The sequence below is a fragment of the Boleophthalmus pectinirostris genome, unplaced genomic scaffold (genome assembly GCF_026225935.1).
Source record: "Boleophthalmus pectinirostris isolate CB_2022bp ecotype Guang Dong unplaced genomic scaffold, ASM2622593v1 HiC_scaffold_18, whole genome shotgun sequence".
Taxonomy (NCBI): domain Eukaryota; kingdom Metazoa; phylum Chordata; class Actinopteri; order Gobiiformes; family Gobiidae; genus Boleophthalmus; species Boleophthalmus pectinirostris.
In genome coordinates this window covers 30,898,999-30,921,509 of record NW_026571133.1, presented here as the reverse complement: position 1 = coordinate 30,921,509, position 22,511 = coordinate 30,898,999, and the positions used below count along the sequence as shown (strand labels likewise).

Sequence of the window (22,511 nt, the reverse complement as noted above, 5' to 3'; positions counted from 1 at the left end):
ACCAATATTAACCTCACAGCCCTTATATTATTTGAAAGTAACTCTAACGCATATTCTACAAACATGTACAAAAAGTTAACATAAGTTGAATGGTGGTTTTGAAATAATAAATGCACAATAATGCAAGAGCTGGCTAGAAAATCTCATGCATATTGATTTCCTTTTAAAAGTTTCTAGTACCTCTGCACTTGGTTTCTGTTTCTCACCTAAGATGATGTGCTGAACTGAGGGTGGAAGTGTAAGAACAAGATAACTAAACATGGCAACAGAATAGGTTGCAAATAAAATGCAAACAGAAATACTGAGTAATATGTAGACTAGGTCTGCAGTTAACAATTATTTTAGTAGTCGACTGGAGTTTTTTCGTCTAACTATTATTTATATTATGCATTTTACAAACACATTTTAACCAAATTAAGTTTGAAAATCATAAATTCTTTACTCTATTTTGCTATTTATGAACAGGCACCATGCACTGACAATGAACAACTTAACTTGTTAAAACATCAGGTCAAAAATGTATTTCTTGTTTGTGCTCCAGAGATCGGGTAAGAAGATGAAGGGTAAACGGTCTAATGCTCTAATGGGGTGGGTTGTGATGTTATGGTGGGCTGAATGAGGATTTTATTCCTTGTTTTGAATCTTTTTGCATGTCTATAGTCCAAATCAGTGATGGAAGGTAACGAAGTACAAAAGCAAAAGTACAATACTTATGTACAATTTTTAGGTATCTGTACTTTATGATTTTATTTTTGATACTTTTTTACTTTTATGTCACTGCATTTGAGAGCATGTATCTGTACTTTCTACCACTTTCTATTTTCAACCAAATACACAAAACAATTAGAAAGTTTAAGAAATCAACTGAATCACTTAAAATAAGACATTTAAAAAAAAAATCCAAATCAATACATTTGATGCATAAATTTTCTAAAAATCTCTGCAAAATGCTTTTAATTTTTACTCTTTAAGTGCATTTTAGATTATTTTTTTCATGTGAAACTTTTAGTTGAGTAATCTTTTGCCCTTGTGTCTTTACTTTTACTTAAATAAGAAAACTGAGTGTGTCATCCACTACTGGTCCAGATAATGATTATGATTATCAAAATATAATAAAGAGTTGACTACCTGTGATTATTCCAATTAATCATTGTGGCCCTTATGTAAAATACTGAACACTGTGACCTTCTGTAGCTTTTTTGCTTTCCAGTTTAAAGTTTTCAAACCCAATTTCTCAAGAACAACTCCCCTTCCTCTCAAACGGGTCTGATGGCTTTTTGATTCTATCCTAACAACCCTGCGTGGTGTTTTTGACCTCACCCACCACCCACCCATGAGTGCCCCCCCCCTCATCGTCCAGACCCCCACAAAAGACCTTAACGGCTGGCAGCATGGAGCCCAGCGAGCACAGGACAGAGACCACTCCCTGAACACACATCAGTCCATTCTCACCACCCCTAACACCTGCAGACTTTCTCTGTGTTGTTTCAAAGACACAGACACTATCGTCAACACTGTACTTGTCAAAGGAAGATATCACTGGCTCCTTAGTATGAAACAACAATTTAAAAGAAAAAAGATGAAAGACCAGAGAAATGCTATATCATTTCATTATTCACAAACACTTTGGTTCAAACGAATCGGAAAGTAAAATGCATTTGTTTTGATACCACTAGAGAATCTAGCTAGTGCTACTTTTCAAATACTGTTCAAGAAGGCCAAAATTTGTTTTACTACATGAACATAAATTATTATTATTGCATAAGCATTCGTAATTACTTTTCTACAATATTTCATGATGGCAAAGATAAAATATTGAAATACTGTAGCAATAGAAACAAGCAGGAAAAGGTCCAGGACAAGTAAGTTGTGCAGATGCAACCTCACTCATAGTAAAAACATTTTTCAGTGCAATAAACACAACAAAAATGAAAACAAAATACAAGCTTTTATTCAGCCTATTTTTTGCTACATACTGTAGCTTTAGGAATATGCATGTGCTCCACAGAACAAACACACAAAGTAGTATTCAGAAAATAAGGACAACATTCGTCACTGAGTTTGATATGTGGTAAAAAGTTTTATTTCCAGACCTCAGTGTGCATGTACAAATATCTATAAAAAGTGAATGCTTTCACTCTTTTTGTATGTACATTCTGCAGCACTAAGTTAGCTTTGGATGGACAGGCGAACAGGGGAGAGAAAGGAAACATTGTACAAGATAGTTTACTGGCTACACCATCACCATATAGACTGATATCTGGCTTTAAAAGTGCTCAGAGTTCACTTTACATTCCTCCAGCAACAATACAAGATAGGAGGCAGAAGCATTGTTCCAAACACTGTACAGTCAAACCATGCAACAGACATCATCAAGCACTTGCTTTTAAAAGAATACCCATATACCATTATAATGCATACAGAAATAAAAAATAAAGTGTTTATTTGTGGGATGTTGCTGGGTATCTGTTAGGAGAGAAGTGCCAGAAATGCATGACAAAAGTATAAGGAGTACACCTGTTTCTCAGCTTATGTAGGTTTTGTTACACATTCTTTGGAAGTAGCTGCAAAAATAAGGGTATTTGTTGTAGTGGAAAAGTCGCCATTCATAGAAAGATAAAACACCATTAAAATCGACAAGAAAGTGAAATAAATTAACAAGCTACCTACTATACATAAGTGGATTTATAAAAGCGGACAGATAAGGGAGAGAGGAGACATTCAGGAATCAGCTTATGTCCTCTGCCACAATTTTGATTATCGTGCATGCAGTGTCAAATCAAGTGGTTTTATCCCATGAGCATCCTTATGTGTGGGTCCTTTTTGCATTCACTTGTGATTGCCCTGATATGGTAGAGTCGAGTCATCAAATAAAGGGTTCTTCACTTCCATTTCTCCAGTCTGTCAGGAAAAAGCAAAACAAAAATGTATGAGGATGACAAGCAGGTGTAAAAATAAACATATTAGGACAAATTATGGATAACTTTATTTAAAAAGAGATGTATAGATCTCATAAAACCAAACTGGATCCTGAAAAGCAATTGGGGTTCAACATTTTGCCTAATTTGAAAATAGGACTAAACTAAAGGATCAAACCTAGTCTAAACCTGAACATATTGAGGTCTTAAGATGATTCAAAGTGTCCTCACCGGGGCAAGTCCAGGACATTCATACACTGTGAAGTCTCCTCCCACTTCTTCCTCATCTGACGTGACATCGGTGTCAACAGCTTTCGCTTCAGGCTTTTGTCTTTAAAATAACAGACACACATCACATGTTAGGGTAATGTGAAGCAATGTGATTAAAAAGATGTTGAAACAAACAAACAAACAAAAAAACAGGAAGTGACAAAATGTCACATTAAAGATAAACAATACTAACTTTCCCATTGACAGCATCTGCTGTTTCTGATGCTGATAGTGGAACATTTGAGCATTGTGGGCCAGGGTATGATCAAGAGGCTGCAGACAAAAATTTTTAAAATAAAATTTCACTGTAATTATTAAATTTCTAGGAAAAACAAAAACATTTTAAGAAATCGAGGAGTTGTGTACTTACTGCAGGTCCGTTGACATTCACAGGGGCAACAGTAGCCCCTCCAAATGCAGGGTAGTCCACCTTCTCAGTTAGGCGTGAGTCTCTCTTTAACCTGCAGGGGGCACCATACACCTCAGTCTTTTACAACACATTGCAACCACTTTATGCTATCTATCTATTTCATCAAATCGGATGAACACTTGCAAAGCATCAATGTGGGAAATATATGGAAAAAGGAGATACTTACTTAACCGCACAGACAGCTGCCAGAATCACTGCCACTGTTCCTACTACCACACTCAATGAGATCATGACTAAAAACATAGACAAAACAAAACAGGTTAGTTAGCCTTTAAACACATAATTATCACTATACATTTTGCTATTTAAGAAACCATAATATTTAGCACTATTTGGCTATTTCCTTTGATTTGGGGGTCACGACATGAATCCAGCACAACGCAACACCCTTCATACTGTAGGGGTAGTCAACGTGAGGGAACCCAAGAATATGAAATAACATTTTCTAAAAGTCTATGGGGAAAAATTAGGAATTTCACTGTTCAGTGTTTATTCCCATGGAAGGAAAAAGGAAGAAATGTACTCACTGATAATAATTTGGTCTCCTCTAGCAGCTGGAGTTACTACTACTGGATCAAGTCGAGGTGCCACACTGGGTTTGGTGGTAGGCTGTAGAGTAGTTTTATCAACCAGGCTTATGTTGACAGTTTGCACATTTGTGATTTCCTCTTTGGAGGCAAGTGGAGAATGTGGTTGTGTTGTCCTGATATCTGACTGGAATGCGATAGCAGCTGAAAAAAAAATGGCTGGTTATTTACAAAAACCTAAGTATTTATATAAGATGTACTAAAATATAAGTTGTTGCTCACCAAAATGTTTGGATTGTTTCTGTTCTGGTCTAAATCCTGACTTCTCCACTTGTTGTTTTTCAATGACGGAGCGCAGCAAGTCAATCTCCTCATCTAGGTCAGGGTAAACTTCAAGAGAGAAAACATTTGCCATATTATTAGGTACATTTTGACCAATCAAGACTGTATCAGTGTATTTACAAATAAACATATGATGGATGAAGAATGAATCAGAGTTATAGGTTGTGGGTGTGCAACATAATTTAAACACCTTTTATTAAGTAACTGTGCCATATTTAATAAAGCTAGCATTTGCAGTAGTTTTGGTAGTAGTAGCAGTACAATGGGTGTAATATTGGAGAAGATTTTGCAAACTGACAATATTAGTAATGTGTCAATACAAGTGTGTCTCTACTTAGCATTTTCTGCCACTTGTTGCCTATTGTTTCACATTTGCATCCCCCTCTATAGCCTTTTTTATGCCTGTAGAGTCCACCCATGTGTTTTTCAGAGAGCCGTCTCTGAAATGATGAACAAGGAGTGTGTCCGTGTGTTGTTTGTTTGGAAGCTGGTAAAAAGGCCAAGACAATACAAATGTGCTATTTAAAAGCCCTATAGTCCAGACAGATCACCGCATTCCTATAGCCTGCCCCAGCTCTCCAGGACGATGGGGGAGAGGGAGGGGGGAGTGGTGCGTGTGTGTGGCCATGGGGGGCACTCACAGTGGGGTTCTGAGCTATCAGCCAAACCCTGACTTCACTGCTGCTCTGACAAAAGAGTCCATAGCTCATTGCTAATGGAGGTGATCAAAGTGCTGTTTCTGTCTGAGATATTGGTATGTATGTAGTCCTTGGCTTCAGAATTTGTAAAAGAACACATACCTTCATCAAAAGAAAAACTATGTATCACTGTAGTTGTGTGGTCATCTCTGGTGGATGAAATAATAATTAAAAGGCATAACAACGCAAACTAAATGTAATGTTTTAGTTCTGATTGATTCCTGTATTTCCACACTTAATTGCTCTAAAGTCAAAGGAATTAAAAGTATTACCTTCGATGAAACAAAATGGCTAAATAAACAACTGTCAAGAGTCTGAAATTTAAGTTACCCAAATTTACATATTCCTGCATGCACCCACGTAACGTTAGTGCTTACACTGTCACTTGGCTGCAGAAGGCTGGCCATCTGGCTGTGCTAATATGTTTAATATGACGTGCCAGCACTTTCACTGCCTGTTTTGTTGTCCTCTTACCCCCCTCTACTAATGGCCATTTAGTGTGCTCCATAGCAGGTGTCTGTGGAGGCGGGGCACACCATCTGTACGTTGTAGGTGGGTGCGAACTCCAACAGAGCTGCCAGAAATTAGTTAGGTACTGTGATTAGTGATGACAGATAGTGTTGAGTGTTATAAAGTTTTGGTCGTACATAGATAATTACACTGAAAAGGAGAGCAGGTTGATATGATAATAACAAAATGCAATAAGTCTGATGGATTATTTATTTATTAGTATTAATTAATTAATTTATATTATTAATATGGGGTAGCAGGATTCAACATTCATCTGCGTATCATGGCACCTAAATAAGAATAAAACAGTAAAACATAAACACACAGTAATTTTGGCCTACCGTTGATATTGTAGTCACATATGCCTAACATATGATATTAAGCATTTTTGTTACCTATCAATAAAAACATCACCTTAAATGGGACAGGGTAAACTATGGGTACCACAGTGTTAATCCTTCACACGTTCAAAATAGTAGTAATTGTGAGTATGTGTGCACTTTGACGCAGTGTGGCTAATCGTGCACACCCCTCCGGTGTCCTATGTCTTGTCACGTCCATGATAATGACCTATAACCTCTGGAGATGTGCCCGGAGGCGAATGGGCTACCACTAACAAACGCTAAACAGCCCAGTGGGGGACCATGCATCTGGGCAATCACCTCACTATGAACCCATTTACAAGTCCCTAGCCATTAGCCATCTATCCCTTACAGCCAACATATAAACTGTGTCAATAATATATTTTATATATTTTATATATCTATATATATATCTATATATATATATATATATATATATCTATATATATATATATATATATATATATATATACTATATATATATCAAATCAAAGACATTTGTAAATAAACACAAGGTACCTTTATTTAATGATGGCATAGCAATGGCAGCAACTGAAGCAATTACACAAAATACTTAAAATGTTAATATATGGACAACATTGGTGAGTAAATTCAATTCTTGTTGAGAATCTTCTAACGCCAGCACACGTTCCCGAAGTGCTACTCCTGTCGAATCACTGCCCTCTAGTGGACATTTGCAAAAAACACAATGGCTTCTGTCTGCACTATTTTGATATCGCTGAAGTTCACAGATTTTAGTCTCACACACTAACAGACAAAACACATTCTATAATATACCATGTATTTGTAAACATGTCTTTTAGTAAATGGATGACCTTAATCTATATTTGGTAAAGTATGCACTTTATCAGATGATGAGTCAGAGGTCAGTCTGTAGTTTTTCATCTTTACCTGCACTGCCTTGAGTCAATAGAATAATATTGTCAAGAAAAGTTCAACCAGCGTCAAAAGTCATTGAATGTGGATCCTTTCTTTTTAAAAACTTTTCAGGAAATACTTTTGCAATATCCTCCTTTTGGCATTCGATAATATACAACAGGTAGCATTGTTGTTTACATAGCAACAATTAAAACTAAAATTTTAACTATGGCAACATGCAGTGTGATATATTGAAGTGGCACCCTTGGTAAGCAATTGCTGTCAATGGATAACAAGGTTAATTTAGGGTTGTTAAAGAATTGATACCCACACACTAATCAATAATAAAACTGGTATTGAAAGTAGAGAGTTATTTAAACAAGTATCTTTACTGAAAAATGTCACATAAATTTACTTTCCTGAGAAGTTTTATTGATCTGTATCAGAAATAATATAAGATCAATAGGTAACATTAAAGAAACTGCAATTATGATGTGTTGAAAATTGCATTCTATTGTTTAGAGTTTAAAAATATACTGTATATTATTGTGTTATTGAAAGAGATATTGAGTACTGAGCCTTTTCCTTAGTATCTTTTTTTATTTTAATACCAGTTCAATCTTGGCATAGCCCTCTCCAGTCATAGTAATATGAACTGTTGTGACAACAGAGCTATTAATAACAGGATACTGGAAACATATATTGTTGTGTCTAGAAGGGTGGGAAAAAAGTATGACTTATTTGCTGTGGTGGCCCCTGACAAAAAAATAAGCAAATGTAAATGTTGAAATAAAGTGCAAATAATAAATACATACATATAGATTAGATAATTTGGGGGCTGTTGGGTGTTGAAACATGATGTAACATTTGGAGCGGCCATTGTCGATACTGCATAGGTTCATCCTTGAGTCCATATATTTCATATGGACAGGGATAATCCCACTTGTGTGCATCGACGACTGTATGTTTATGCTTGAACAAAGAACACTGCCTTGAGGCATAGTGTTTACCATTGGGAGCACACACCTCAATAGCAAATAGCAGCAAGTTCCTCCTCCAGGAAAGGAATGACGGCTCTGTATTCTTGCTTCATTACATTATATATGAGAGTTGGTAAAATTGTTAGATGAGGGCCATATAACAGAGAGGGATGTCATTTAAGAGTGTGGGAAAAGTATACAGGCCTAATATAGTATGTATATTATTTAAGAACTGAGAGCTAAGATAAACTGTATACCCTTGCTACAATACACTATCATCAATTAAACAACCATTCACAGTTAATTCGTGGGAGATTTTAACCTTGTGAAATGTAAGGAATATATAAGTAATAATACATTTATAAAAGAATGACAATGTTAGTTGTTAAAAAAATCATACCCAGATACAAATTTATGCCAAAACTGGTATAGATACTATAAGACCACATGGTAACCTTAAAGAAACTTAATATAATTTACAACACGATTATAGTATCTAAAACGTTTTCATTGTGATATTGAAATTGATATCAAGTATCACGCCTTTTCTTAATGTCAAAATTTAGTTTGAAATAAGCATCCAAACAAGGCACCATCGATTCTGAAGAAAATGTTATTTTCAAAATTGCTTATATGTTAGTAATTAACTAACTTAAACCTATCACATACAACTGGAGGTGGTAATGTGAAGTAATCAGCACAAATAAGGGTTTGAAGCACTATTTAGTGTGACTTTTAGATCCACTGACATGCAATAAAATATAGAATAAAGGGGCTTGAGAAACTGGCCTTATAGTTGAAGCCATAGCAACTTCAAAATCTTTAGAGCTGAATATGATATGAAATTTAACTGAGCATATAGGAGAAATATCAAATTTGCAGTCTTGGCTCCAGATGCCCTGATGCCACGTAATGGAAAACTCATATTTTCTTCATTTTTCAATGTAATGAAGTATAGCTTGTAACTATTGAAACACACAAAAGGAATACATTACACGTCCAAATCTGGCTATTAAATTAGACAACAGTCATTTGCTATTTTCCATAAGCCATCACACTAAACATTCTAACTAATTACATAAGGAAGCCGTTATGAGCTCTTGTCTCTATAACAACAAAATTAATTACATTTAGAGCGCATGATACTTGCTGCTGTGTACACCCAATTGCTTTAATAACCTCTAATCATTTTTCCATGATAGACCAATAACACATCCTCCACCCATTCTATATTTTTTCCAATAAAAACAAGATGTCTTCATTTAGCCTGTGCTCTTTGGCAGGATCACATTATTATAAAGAACATGCCATCAGATGCTAGGAGAATTAATGTGCTCATGTTTTTGAGTGTGACCGTGCTGTTGCCATGCGGATACCCTTTATGTAACCGCTTATGGAGATTAGCAGAGGAGCTAAGAGCTACTATGAGCAGACCCAAACTCCCTGCATCACCTAAGAGTCGTGTCAAATGTCTGACCATGAACAAAACTATAAATCCACTCCCCACAAATACGCCACTTTGCAGAATTAGCTTTAGCCGCAGCCCACCACTCTCATTGCCTTCTCATGTTTACCTCTGGCCGGGTCAATATCTCATGCCAAGTTCACCCTGTAGCAACGTCATTTCAGTTATTAATCCTGCAGACACCAACATGCAAAAGCAGTTCTGCGCGAAGAGAGGCTGTGAAAGAGGATTGGCCGATGGACAAAATACATACAAACTACACAGAGTTTCACACATAAATCAAACTAGAAGCATTGTAAACATTTGAGAGACTTTGCAATGTTAAACCCTGGACCACAAAATGTGTATAATTCACAAGTTAAAAACAAAACAAAACAAAAAAAAACATTAAGCTTTAATTAAGTGAAGATAAGTTTTTTTTGTAGAATTATTGCCATCTTAGCCCTCTTGTCACTGGATAGAGTCAAATTGGGACCAAGGGCATGTCATCATCTAAGTGATTAAAGGCTTCATGTGCGGGGGTGGGACGTGCCGGTGTGTAGGTGGATTAAGAAAAAGTAGATCAGCAGAAATGAGAATGCAGAGAGTAGAGGGTGGAAACAGCATAGGCGAGAAGAGAGAAAAAAACAATGAAAATGGAAAGAAAAAAAAAAAAACATAAAAGGTATCAAGCTAAGATGGATGGCGGGGCAGACAAATCAATAAGTTAGAGAGGGAGGAGGATTTAAGGAAGAAAGGAGATTTGTGCGAAAGAATCAAAAGATCAAGTAAAGATGTGCACTGTCAATTATAATGAACAAGATATGTTTTTTATGTTACACAAGTGTGTCATGAAATGTTTTAATATACAGGCTGAATGATTTATGTATGAAATATTTTATGTGACCAAAATGGTTCATATTTGTCTTTTAGGAAAATTTACTGTAGAAGGAATGAACATACAAATACATATGATGTTACAAATAAAGTATATTTCTCTATCTTTTACAGCTGACCAAATTCAAAGTCAAGGTTTATGTATTTTGGATTGGTAAATTGACCTAAATTCAAGCAAAAGTAAAACTGTTGCGGAGAGGTTTTAGAGGCAGGCACTCCAAAGAATAAACAAAATTGGCGATCAAAAGTACATATTTTACTGTGGAGCTTCAATCAATAAATGTGTCAGCTAGAGTTGCGAAAGGGAAGTTAGAAGTATACACTCAAGATTTATAGTGCAAGCAAATATTATTTATAATAGTGGACAAATACTTTGCTCCTCTGATGACAGGTTTACTATCTGTCATTAGAGTCAATGTGACCAATCTAAATTTCTTGACTGTGAGCCAAATCACACACCAATTATTTTAAATTCATAAATGAATCATATAATAACAGCATAACAGGCTAATTGGGTTGTACTGTGAGGAACTATAAATAATACTTTAGACAACAATGTAATTTAAAGAGGTTCAAACTAGAAAACATACCTACAATTAAGTTAACCAGTACTAAATTGAGAATAAAATATACTACTAAACCACATTAGTTTTTCTTTTCAATTCACTTCAATTTTCCTTACCTTTTACATGTTTTTGATGGTGTATTTTTGCTGTTTTTTTTAGTATTTTCCGAGGAGTTACGCAGAGTCCATCGTCGCTCTCCTCCAGGGCAGGGAGACAGGGACCGCACTCAGATGAGCCAGTCTTGCAGAGCTGTCGCCCCGCTTTGGCACAGTCTATATGGGAAGGGCATCTGGGAGCAGCTATGGCAAAAGAAACAAAATGTAAATAAATATTAGTAGGAAACTGTGGGCAAGCTTTCTATTTACAACAACGTAAATGTGGTTGGGTTTAAATTTGACATAGGAAATGTTGTGCAATGGTAACATAACATCCATTCTGACCAAGACTTTAAACAAACCAAATCCAATAAGAGAAATGAAACACTAAACAACAGCAAAGGAGAAATTCAAGTTTAATTTCAAGTTTATTTTGGTCAAATACGTTTCACAGCTCATCCAAGCTGCTTCTTCAGTTCTGGCCAGAATGCTGGTGGCCACTGCCTTATAGCTGTCTTAAGGGAGGAGCTAACTACAATGAAACTGCTATGAAACTAACACTGTTTGTTAGCTAGGCCTATTGAACTGCACTGAGTGTGGGGTCATATTAGCAAAATCATTCAGGTCCACAATGAGTGTTTTTACACCTCTAACCCAGACCTGACTATCTCTATTGTTCCATTTTAGGTCTGAGGATGGAGTTGAGGATGGAAGACAGATGATGTCTGAGGCCTCCATTTCTGTTCAAGGATGGATTGTCTTTCCTAACAAAAATAACCTCATTAATTCCCGTCTCAATTCTTTTCTCTGGCTAAGATCTGCACCTCACTATCCTCAAAGGAGTGGCCCGTGGCTTTTAGATGGAGATGAATGGCAGACTGAGGTCCACTATGGCTCTTTCGTCTGTGTTGGTACATCTTCTTGTGAAGTGGTTGTTTTGTTTCTCCAATGTAGCGCTCACTGCAGTCTTCACTACACTGAATGGAGTATACAAAATTGCTTTGTTTGTGGCTTGGTGTTTTAGTCCTTTGGGTGGAACCTTTTATTGCACATATAAATGCTATAGATTCAAACAGCAAATTCACTCACGAAGATGCCAAGGAGAACACAAAATTCAAACAATATAATAATATTTTGAAATTATACAAAAAAAAAAAGTTTTCCCTGTTCTTGAATTGGAATAGGGTTGTTAGGTTTAGCAGGTTTGAATGAGCAATTGGTTTTAGATGTGGCTGGTGATGATAATAAAACATCTTTGATTCTTGTAATTGTGTGCACTACATCAGAGCCCATTGTAAAAAGCTCTCATTAATGACATGTGGTACAATCAGGCTGAATAGTCCTTGACCTGATTACTGATGCTTGGGCACTCAGACAGCTCACAGTATTTTAAAACACACACACAGGGACAGGGGGAAGTGGGTCAGGGCAGGGCAACAGGTGGAGATACCAGCACAGACACACAGTGGATAATAAGCGCAGCAGTACAGCACAGCAAGACAACTTCAAGAGAACAGCAGAGGGGATGTCCAAGCTGCCTTTAGCTCCCAGAAGGTAATATGAGGTCAGAAAAATAATATTTGATTGGGACTTGTTTAGAGTTGTTTTGTAAAGCTCTTATCTAATATTCTGGAGATTACTTGCAATGCGTAACACAACAATATAATTTGGCCAAAATGTAATGGAAAAATGGAAAAAAAATCTAAAGCATGTTTTGAAACAGTGCTCATCTTTAAAAGGTGCCAACTAACATGCTTACTCCCCCAGTGGTTGGTATTTTTAAAGGAAATAATATGGAAACATAATAGATTCGGAGGTTTGATATATTGCTGAAGAAAATATTAACGATTAACGATAATACTGAATGTCATTATGTCACAATGCCTCTGACGCATTAACCCTGAAGCAGGATTTCCCCCAAAAAAACAGAGCTGATCATGAGCTACAATGAGAAAAATCAAAAACATGAGTCATTGACATTGCTTCTTTGGTCCGCTACATTTCAAATTTTAGCATAGTGCACAAAAGATACCAAAAAGATCCACAATAAGTACTGACCCCAAAATATAATGTTTCATTGATCATGTATTGAACGATAAGTCGATATAATAAACATTGTGCCAAGCCTAATACGGAGTAAAAATGTTTTTAAAATAAGATGGTTAGCATTGTGCCCATTGTCACTGACATAACTGATGAGCCCAAATTGCTTACAATAGTGAGCCTAATACAGTCAATGCAGTACACATATTGCTGCCACTGGACTGTGTAATAGGAAATAATTTAAACTTAACATAAGAAAGGTCATAGGGTACAGAATGCATACAGGGCCTTAGTTGTGTAATCTCCAGCTAAACCAATAAACAAATGTTATCTGGATAAGGATGTCATTAAGCAATTCATAATCATAATTTACTTAGAGTTTACATTGGGGCTTATTACAATAAAGTCAAGTGCTGCAATTACTTAAACTATGTAAATAAATGATTACATGAAAATTTGGATTCCGCTTGAAAACAAGTAAACAACAGTTTATCCAATGAAATTCTGTATTTTCATCAGATAACACATTGATAAAATAACTTATTGGCTGTTCATCAAATTGTTGATGTGTTAAAGCATCACTGTGGGAGTTAGGAAGTCCACGTGCCAAAGACACCCCTTCAATATCGCAGCAGTCAAGATTTATCAGTTAAATTATTTCTCCTCATTTCGCTCACTCCATCTTAACTGCACATTCTATTTATACCCACCCAGCATGTGCATTCTTCTCTTCATTGTAAAAGTACATCTTCTTCTCTTGATCTTTTTCAGAAATAGCTCACTGGAAAGGTTTATGTGCGTACAGTCGGTGAGTCGTGTGTGGATTGATATTTCATACACGTGGCATTCTGTCCCTGCCTCAACCAGCACATGGACTAGAGGAGATTCATGTTTTTACTGCTAAGATTAATTTTTCTCTTTCATTTAGCTGTCAGGAGCAATATTCAAGGACACTTTTCAAATGAAATGAAACTTACTTGACTGAAAAAAAAAAAACATATTTTAGTCTTCAAAAAATTTGAAAATCATAGTTCATTTTAAGTGGTTTGCAGTGGTTCAAAGTTATTCCTCATTTACCTTATGCATTCAGAGCATCCTAATTATTCACTGTGATGAGTTTCTAAGCGCTTTTTACAATTTTCAGCCAATTTTGCTGTCATGGTAAAGCTAACAACAACTTGCATGCGAACAGTGCACTTCCTAATACAATTCTTCTCTATACTCTAAGATGATTCTATTATCTGGAACTTGACCTCTCGTTCTTTAGAAGTTGGAAGAGAGGTGCAAACATGAGAAGTAGTTGAATATAAGAATATGTACAAATGGAATATGTCTCTTTGTCTAATTCATATGAAACACAAAATGGAAGATGCTACTACACAGAAAAACAAAAAGCTGCCAATGAAGTGAATGTCAAGTCACAGTAAGAAGCAACCTTTCGTCAATACCTCCCACACACTGCCAGTGCTAATGACTCTTTAATCGCAAATATCCCACAACAAAGATGCCAAAAAATACAAAAACACTGACCTTTATGACTAAATTAATCAAATATTATTAAATATCAATGTATTTTGTGTGGGTGTGATGACAGTTATGCAACCCAAGAACATCGCTGGGGTGAAAATGACTTTATTCACCACATGCTGCTGCTGTTGCCAGGGCTGAGTGCTGGCAGGGGCGTTCTCACATCGCACTCCCACACACACAACTCAAAACCAAATAAATTAGACTTGATTATTCAATATTTGAATCAACAACTCCCTGGAGCTATTGTCTCCACATTGTACACCAGGGCACAAGATTTGCAGAAAATATCTACTGTAATTGTGATTTTTCTGAGAAGTATCACGATTATGATTAGATTTGCTTTTTAATAATAATTGCAATTTCACATCTTAAACAAATCCAGAAGAATTGAAAGACTAAAATATCATCTGAGAAGCTTATACAAGTATCATGTGTTAGAACATATGTAGATCTACAGGAATAGCAATTTCTTTTTATACAGAATGAGATACTTTGATGTTTGTGGAGCAAATTATAATACTTCAAAATCTGCAGCCTTTGTTGTTGTTTTGCTAATTGTGATCATTCAACTTTCAAATTTGATCACATTTAATCTTACAGCTTTATTGTACAAGCTCTAATACTGCCAGTGGAGCTTTTCATGGAAGACGATGTGGCATTTGTTTTTCCATTGTAGCAGTTTCCTGTTTGGCCCGGGCAGACAGGAAGTGAGCCACTCCAAATCAAGTGGAAGCAGTGGAAGCAGATACCAATGTGTTTGGATTCAGCCATAATATGATGCACATTGACGACATTCATCAAAAGATTATTATGATGAAGTCATGTATGATGCCACCTATGACGTAAAATGGGATTATTATGCTTTGTTCACATATGGGTCAGGATTAATTTAACAATTATTTTAGGTGGATAAAATTGCTCTGGCTATTTACTAACTTAGTTCACTAAATTAAGTGAAACGAGTCTTGTTATTCTGCTAGCTTTCTTATTGTTGCTTTTGTACCGGTATGGTTTCTAATGTTATTTATTGTGTAACAGTAAAAAATTCCATGTGAGAATGCCAGAAAATAGATATTAAGTCCAGTTTTAGCCTGCAGTAGATGGGTGGGCAGTCTGAAAATATAGGTTTATGGATATTTGATATCAGTAGGTTTGATTGGGTAAGCAAGAATCTATTTGTATATAGCTGATATATATTTGTATTACTATATTTCTCAATTTTTTTTATTCTTGTGCATATAGTATACATTTATGTAAGTATGCCTTATTTGACACCAGTCTCGTGCTATTTTTGCTACTTATTTAGAATGTATTATTACCATTTATGTTTTCACTTTTTGTTATAATATAATAATTAATATAATTAATATATTGTGATGTGTGAACTACTATGTCGAAATAATTCCCCTTGTGGATCAATAAAGTTGGTCTAAATCTTATTTGTCTACACCTAATTTGATGTCAAAAGGACATTGACTGACTGATGAAAATATATTCTATCAAATAATATTTTGCAGAAAAAAGTAGTTAATGAAGGAAAGCATTGCTAATCAGAGATGGGAAAAGTTATTCATTGTGAAAGATATATTATATGTCTTGTTTGAAATAGGGGCTGTCTGAACGACCAAACCCTCAACAGAAAATATGACATATAAAACCCAAACAGTCTTACATTACTCCCAAATCCTCCCAAGATTTTTTGAATGGAAAATGGTTTAGTTAACCACATTAGGGGTTTAGGGGACATTTACAAGGTAATCTGGACTGATCAACCCGAAGCAATGCAAACGCACCATGATTTCACACCAAGCAACCACAGCGTGCACCTCTGTGAAAGAGGAAGTGCTCGAAACCAGAGCAGTTTTTCATGTGCGTCTTTATCTGTGTGAGCCTGTCTGTTGTGCCCCAGTGACTTGTCGTGTCAGAGTGATGAGTGGAGCCATTGCACACAGGATAATTACTGTGTCATTATCATTAGCACAGAGCAGCACCACCCACAGCTACAAAAGGGCAAGACAATGGTACAAAGACAACAGGCAGGTGATAAGATAAAGTCAGACTTTTTGAACAACAAATTCAGAGGAAAATGCATTCAGGAAGTGCTAAAGTTTTCCAAATACTAGAAATATAACATTCAAATAACCTTTTTAGCACTGTAAATCTTAAAAGTGTACTATAACCTGCTCTTCTCTATGCAGATGTCATGGACTTGCACTGTTATGCTTCACAAAATAGCATTAAACATAACTCCACTGAGACACGAATATTGTAAAGTTACATGTCATATCTGTGGAGAGGCAACCCCACTCACAGTAAAAATGCATGTTTTTCAAGTAATTTTATAAATACATGACTGATAAGTTAATGCAATACATCGGAACATTACAGTCAAAGCAATAATGTCTTCATGAAGACAACTAGGTGGCACCTTTAAGTTGGACTTGTATGCAATCCTTCAGGCATACAGGTTCCATAAAACAAAGTTTGAGCTCAGTTACGGTCAAATGGAAAGTTTTTATGATGCCAGCACTGAACAAGGCGATTATCAAGAGTAAGAGAGAGCCTGACAACAGCATGAAGTATAGCATTAGTGTCTTTAGTAAAAATACTATAGCCACTTATCCTTCTCTGTTAGGTTAATGACTTAGTTTCCTGTCATGGTCCACAATGGGGCAAATCAATGTCGTCATCCATACATCTATTCTAGGCTGATGCACATGGTCAAAAAATACTATGGTTTCCACAAACTACTGTAAATCCTCACCCAGCAGAGCCATTTAAAACCACTAATAACATCTGTCAGATTTAAGCCGCATCTCTTCTAAAAGCTTTGTGGATAAAGCAGTTGGCAAGATGAAAGGTTAAAAGTGCATTTACTTAAGCAATAACTACTACCACTGCCACTGCCAGAGCACATTCTATCTTGAGAAGGCAGAGGAATAGTCAAATAGCTGTTTTCCATATCATCACCATTGTATTGCTTCATTGTGGAATGGCAAATGCTATTCATATTTTGTAGCACTAGTATTTTTGCAGAGGTTTAATATGGAAAAGGCACAATAATTGCAAAAACAGGAAAATACAGTTGTGATAATGGACTAACTGTTGTTATTATTATTTACAGATAGCCTGCACATATACATAAATGCTTACTTATGAAACTTATAAAACTTATTTGACACATTTAAGTTTTGACGGTATCTCCTAGTGCAGCTTTATAAATGTTATGCATAGTAAATATTTTTAGAAAAATTTAAAGCAGCACCATTGGTTATATTTATTTGTAACATGACTTCTATTTGCTTTATTATCTGATCTTATTACCTCCCACAACAATTCTCCCCTCACTGATTTTCTTTGTTAATTCCTCATTCCTGTCCAGATGTCACTACTGATGATTTCCTTGTACTGTTCACCTCACCATGGCAACGCGGCATGTCCTCTTCACATTTCAGCGCAGCCATTGGCTCCACTAACTTGATAGTAGCCCTGTTATTGGATTAAAAAGCTTTTGCAGTCATGAAAGAAAAATCCTTTTAGCCTCTAGATACAAATAATTACCAGTAACCCCAGTGCATTGACTCTATGGTGTCCTTCTGGCTGTGTTCAAATTGCATGGTGGCACATTTTGCTTCCCCTGCGCACAGATGACTAATTCTGCTGCAGGGTATAAAAGGTGATTGGAAAATGCTAGGGCCATTTTCCTTTGAGGGAGGGGAGACTAAACGCATGAGGTTTAATGGTGGGGAAAAGGCCATGGCAACTGGCTTTCAGAATAATAATCACAGTGATACTATGTGGCTATGTGAATGACACAAGTGGCATTTAAATATGGCAACACAACAGGACACCACGAGAGAGCAAAATAAAAGAGGTGTATAGTTATTTACTTGGTTAGATGGTTGTAAAACGGGATACTGCTACTCACATTGGTCGCTGTGTTTTGCCTGGTAGAGGATAAAATTACTCTTGCATCTTTTATAGTTAAGATAAGATTATAAGAGAATCTTAGTTTGTACCACAATGTAGACATGGGTCAATTTTCAAATACTGATAATATTGTGAATGTTTTCAAGACATGCAAATTTTTAATATTGATTATACAGTTTAGAAAAAAAGGTCACAAAGAGCTGATGAAAAAAAATATCCAAACAAAGATATAAATAGGTAAAATAACATAACTGTCTCATTTCAAATTTCATTTCACATGTATTTAGTAAATCTCAACTAACGCATTTACACATTTGACACATTTCTTTTGGATTGACATATTATCATCTGAATATTGCCATTGGGATATCAAGATATTATTTTTGTCAGTATTGCCAATGTGGAAGTAGCGGTGTTGTAACAGAAAAGTACAAGAATGGCAAAATAGAAATTAGGATGCTAAAATATTTAAGATAAATAAGGAATTACACAGGCTTGGTAACATAAATAAGCATCCATATATACTTTGAATGAATGTTAATATCAAACTAAATTAATTGGTAAAAGAGTAAAGCTATACAGTATAAAAGACAACATAAAATAGATGAGTTTTTGTTTTGTTTTGTTTTGGTAGTACTGGATTTGGCACTATAAGCACATAATTTCACATCACTATGTGCCACCCTCTATTTAAATGACTAAATTCCATCTTTCCATTAGATTATTATAGGTTGTACTAGCCTATACATTGTTATGAGTGACTGTTCAGTTTAGTATTGGGTTTGGCAAGACAAAACCCATCATTAAATTGAACAGTCACTGTCCCACCCAAGGGAGTGAAATGTGTTATTTTGAATTACAATGTTATTTAACACACCATATGTGAACAATAGCTTGAGTGGTGACACCTCTGAACATGTCGTAACTCACAAGCTGTGTCTTACACCAGCATCACATACAAACTAACATTACGCATCATGTCAAACAAAACCTGCTCTGCCAGAAAACAGGAAACAATATTAGGGCAGTGTTTTTACTTTTCGACTAGTATGGTCATTACATAATTTTATAATGCTGTAATAAATAAGATCCATCCCTTTAATGTGATTCGATGCAGGGGTACTCATGATATTCCAAGTTATACACATTGTAGGATTCAATTACAAACAGTGACTAAACGATACAGTACCATCTGTCCACCAATTATAGGCAAATGAACAAAAAATAAAGAACACGGTCAGTGGTGTTATTACAAGATGATTCATGAATGAAAAAGCAGCTCATAAAAGCTTAATTCTTGACTGAACAAGACACATTTTTATGGACTGAAACGTGTCTAAATCCACAAAGAAAGAAAACCCCAAAATGAGGTTAAAACAGCATCAGGGACTATGTCAGGTCACAACCAGTAGTTTAGTGTTAACCTGAATTGCACCTAAATTTAACTGTGCCAGAAACAGTCTAAACCTCAATAGACCCTGTAACACAGAAAACTGTTACCATAACCACTTCTTGCTCATATGATTGAGTCATTATTATGTTTCTCAAAGTATCAAGCAGATACAAAATGGGTCAAATTGGTCGAAATTAATCAAAGTGAAAAGTGCAGAAAAAACACTTTTGGTTTATAGGCCTACGTCACACTATTGTTTCCATGCCTGTTGCATAAGCACTCACTATACTACAGACAGTGGCTTGAAGATGACTCACATTGAACGCCCTATACTTGTTAAATTCTGTGTGGCTTTTGGTGAAACTGCTCTAAATCTTATCCACTATACTAACTCTCCAAGTTGATGTCTCTGAGAATTACACATGGAACCCCAGCTGTGCGCCACTGCTGCCATGTAAGATCTTATAATCTGTGTACACACGTCAGCAGCCCCAGACCACTCAGAACACTCATATCTCAGACGCACTCACGCTCTGCCAACGTGGTGGTGGGACACATTACCAGTCATGGCAAATGTCACAGTTAATTGCAAGTAGGATGACATCAAACGGAAATGAAGTAGATTGACCACAACGAGCTTTTAGGCCAATAGGATTATTGGGTTAAAAATCATAAAATTTATGTGAATTTTTCTGGGAAGTGTTAGGCCCCATACACTTTTTCTTTGGGTAATTTATTCAGTTATATTCAATAAAGCATTTCACTTGGGTAATGACCAGTGACTTATTACCTCAAAATGGTTTAACTCTGTGGCTTAATTGTGAGATCAGTCCTGATGCTGTGGAATTACAAAATGAAAAGAAAATCTGACTCCTTTAACAATAGCATTTAAACACTAACTGAGATAGTTTCACAAGAAAGGAATAAAGCCTGTGCTGTTTACCTTTCACTTCTTATTTTCCTTCTCCATCTCTACCCTACTTAAGCAAATGCTGTTTGCTGACTTTAAGTTACAAAACCTGTCTGAACCCCTGACAGCCAAATAGAACAAACAGAACAAATAAGAAAGCCCCCAGATATTACGTTTCCAAGTAGAAAGAGGCTAAATGCCCAAACCCTGTTAGTAAAACAGTGGATCAGGGATTTGTATTTACCTTCGAGACTTGCTGAGGTGACATGGAGCAGCACCGCGGCCAGAAGCAGGAGCGAGGCCCGGCCAGCACTAGCCCATCGCGGGTTGGAGAGCAGCAGCATCCTGGATCTGTTGTCGGGGATGGAGCACCGTAGATCGAGTCTGTTGTCATTCCCCCATTACTGCTCTTTTATGCTTGTTTTTGAGGTTTCTATCAAGACTCGAGACAGCGTTGGAGCAGGAGCTAAACCGAGCGGGAGCAGCACCGTGGAGCTGTCCGTGTTCACTGCGCACTGTAATCCGTGGAGCTGGCGTGGCTAAAGATAGCGGAGCCTTTGAGGAGGAGGAGGAGGAGGGGCAGGTGCGCGTCCTCCTGGAGCTACTGTTTGATATGGTGCCTTTAGGAACCTAAGGCCATGAGACAATCCCCTGGAATTGCAGCAAGACGAACACACACTTATGATTTGAAAACATCAGAAGACGAAAAAAGGAAAAATTATGATAATTAAATAATAATAATAATAATAAAAATAAATAAATAAATAAAAATAAAAATAATAATAATAAAATCCATGTTATGCACAAGGAAGTGGACAAAACTTTACTTTAAAGTGACGTCCCTATTTACCCGGGACAGTCCCAGTTTTCAGCCCTGTGTCCCCTGTCCCAGCAGATTTAAACAAAACCAGTGATTTGTCCCAGTTTTATAGAAGATATGTCCCAGTTGTTCCCACTTTTGACCACTTTGATCCCCACCGACAGTAAAGAGGGGAATATATTTTCATTTGTTAAACTAAAATATATAACATGCTTGAAAATGACCGTAAGACAAAAACAAAACAAACAAACATACAAACAAAACAAAAAAAACATGTGTGATGTGTGTCCCAGTTTTTAATTCTGAAAATTTGGTCATTCTACCTTACTTTGCCCAATCAAGATAAACGAAAGAAAACACTTGACATCTCTCTACAATATAATAATAATAATAATAATAATAATAATCATAATAAATCGGAACTAAACCTAAGTGGACTGGCCTCAGTTTTTAAAAGTGCTGATTTCTCATGGTCTTTGAAGGCAGCAACATTTGAATAAGTGGCTGATAAATCAAATCGGTCTGGATGCCAGTATCAGGTACATAGAACTATAATACTAGATCCATCAGGCATGGACTGTCATTCATCTCTCATGGCGTGGCTAAGCAAAACAATAAGATACAATTTTTATAGGAATGTGGTCGCTTAGACTTAGACTAGACTTAAACAAACTTTATTCACCCACAAGGGAAATTATTTGGATACAGCACTCATAACAATTTCATATAATAACAAAGAGTAAAAAATATAAATGGTAATAATAAATTCAAATTAAGTAGCAAAAAAGATAGCAAGGCATAATTATATACACGTATATGTACAAGTCAAAATAAAACATAAAGATAAATAATAAAATATAAAATCTCAGCTATATACAAGAGGTCATAGAAAGACAGTGCAACAGTGATATGATGATTGACAGGACATAAAGTTATCCGTTACATAAGGGTGAGTTGTATGGTTGTA

General features: G+C 36.1%; 1 protein-coding gene across 1 annotated transcript; it reads right to left on the bottom strand.

The window, feature by feature from the left end:
* Nucleotides 1-1,929: 1,929 nt before the first annotated feature.
* npdc1a (neural proliferation, differentiation and control, 1a) lies at nt 1,930-21,234 on the bottom strand. Its single transcript, XM_020940262.2, has 9 exons — nt 20,969-21,234; nt 10,940-11,122; nt 4,428-4,535; nt 4,146-4,349; nt 3,785-3,851; nt 3,559-3,649; nt 3,382-3,461; nt 3,150-3,249; nt 1,930-2,901 (listed from the first exon to the last, which is right to left on the bottom strand). The coding sequence occupies exons 1-9, from the start codon at nt 21,066-21,068 to the stop codon at nt 2,830-2,832; spliced, it is 1,005 nt and encodes a 334-aa protein (XP_020795921.2). The 5' UTR covers nt 21,069-21,234; the 3' UTR covers nt 1,930-2,829.
* Nucleotides 21,235-22,511: the final 1,277 nt, after the last annotated feature.

Excerpts from the sequence above, each read along its gene's own strand:
- npdc1a (XM_020940262.2), bottom strand. The coding sequence starts at position 21,068 with ATGCTGCTGCTCTCCAACCCGCGATGGGCTAGTGCTGGCCGGGCCTCG. Across the intron at positions 11,123-20,968 it reads CACCTCAGCAAGTCTCGAAG|CTGCTCCCAGATGCCCTTCC; the intron begins GTAAATACAAAT and ends CTTTTGCCATAG. Across the intron at positions 3,852-4,145 it reads AGGAGACCAAATTATTATCA|TCATGATCTCATTGAGTGTG; the intron begins GTGAGTACATTT and ends CTATGTTTTTAG.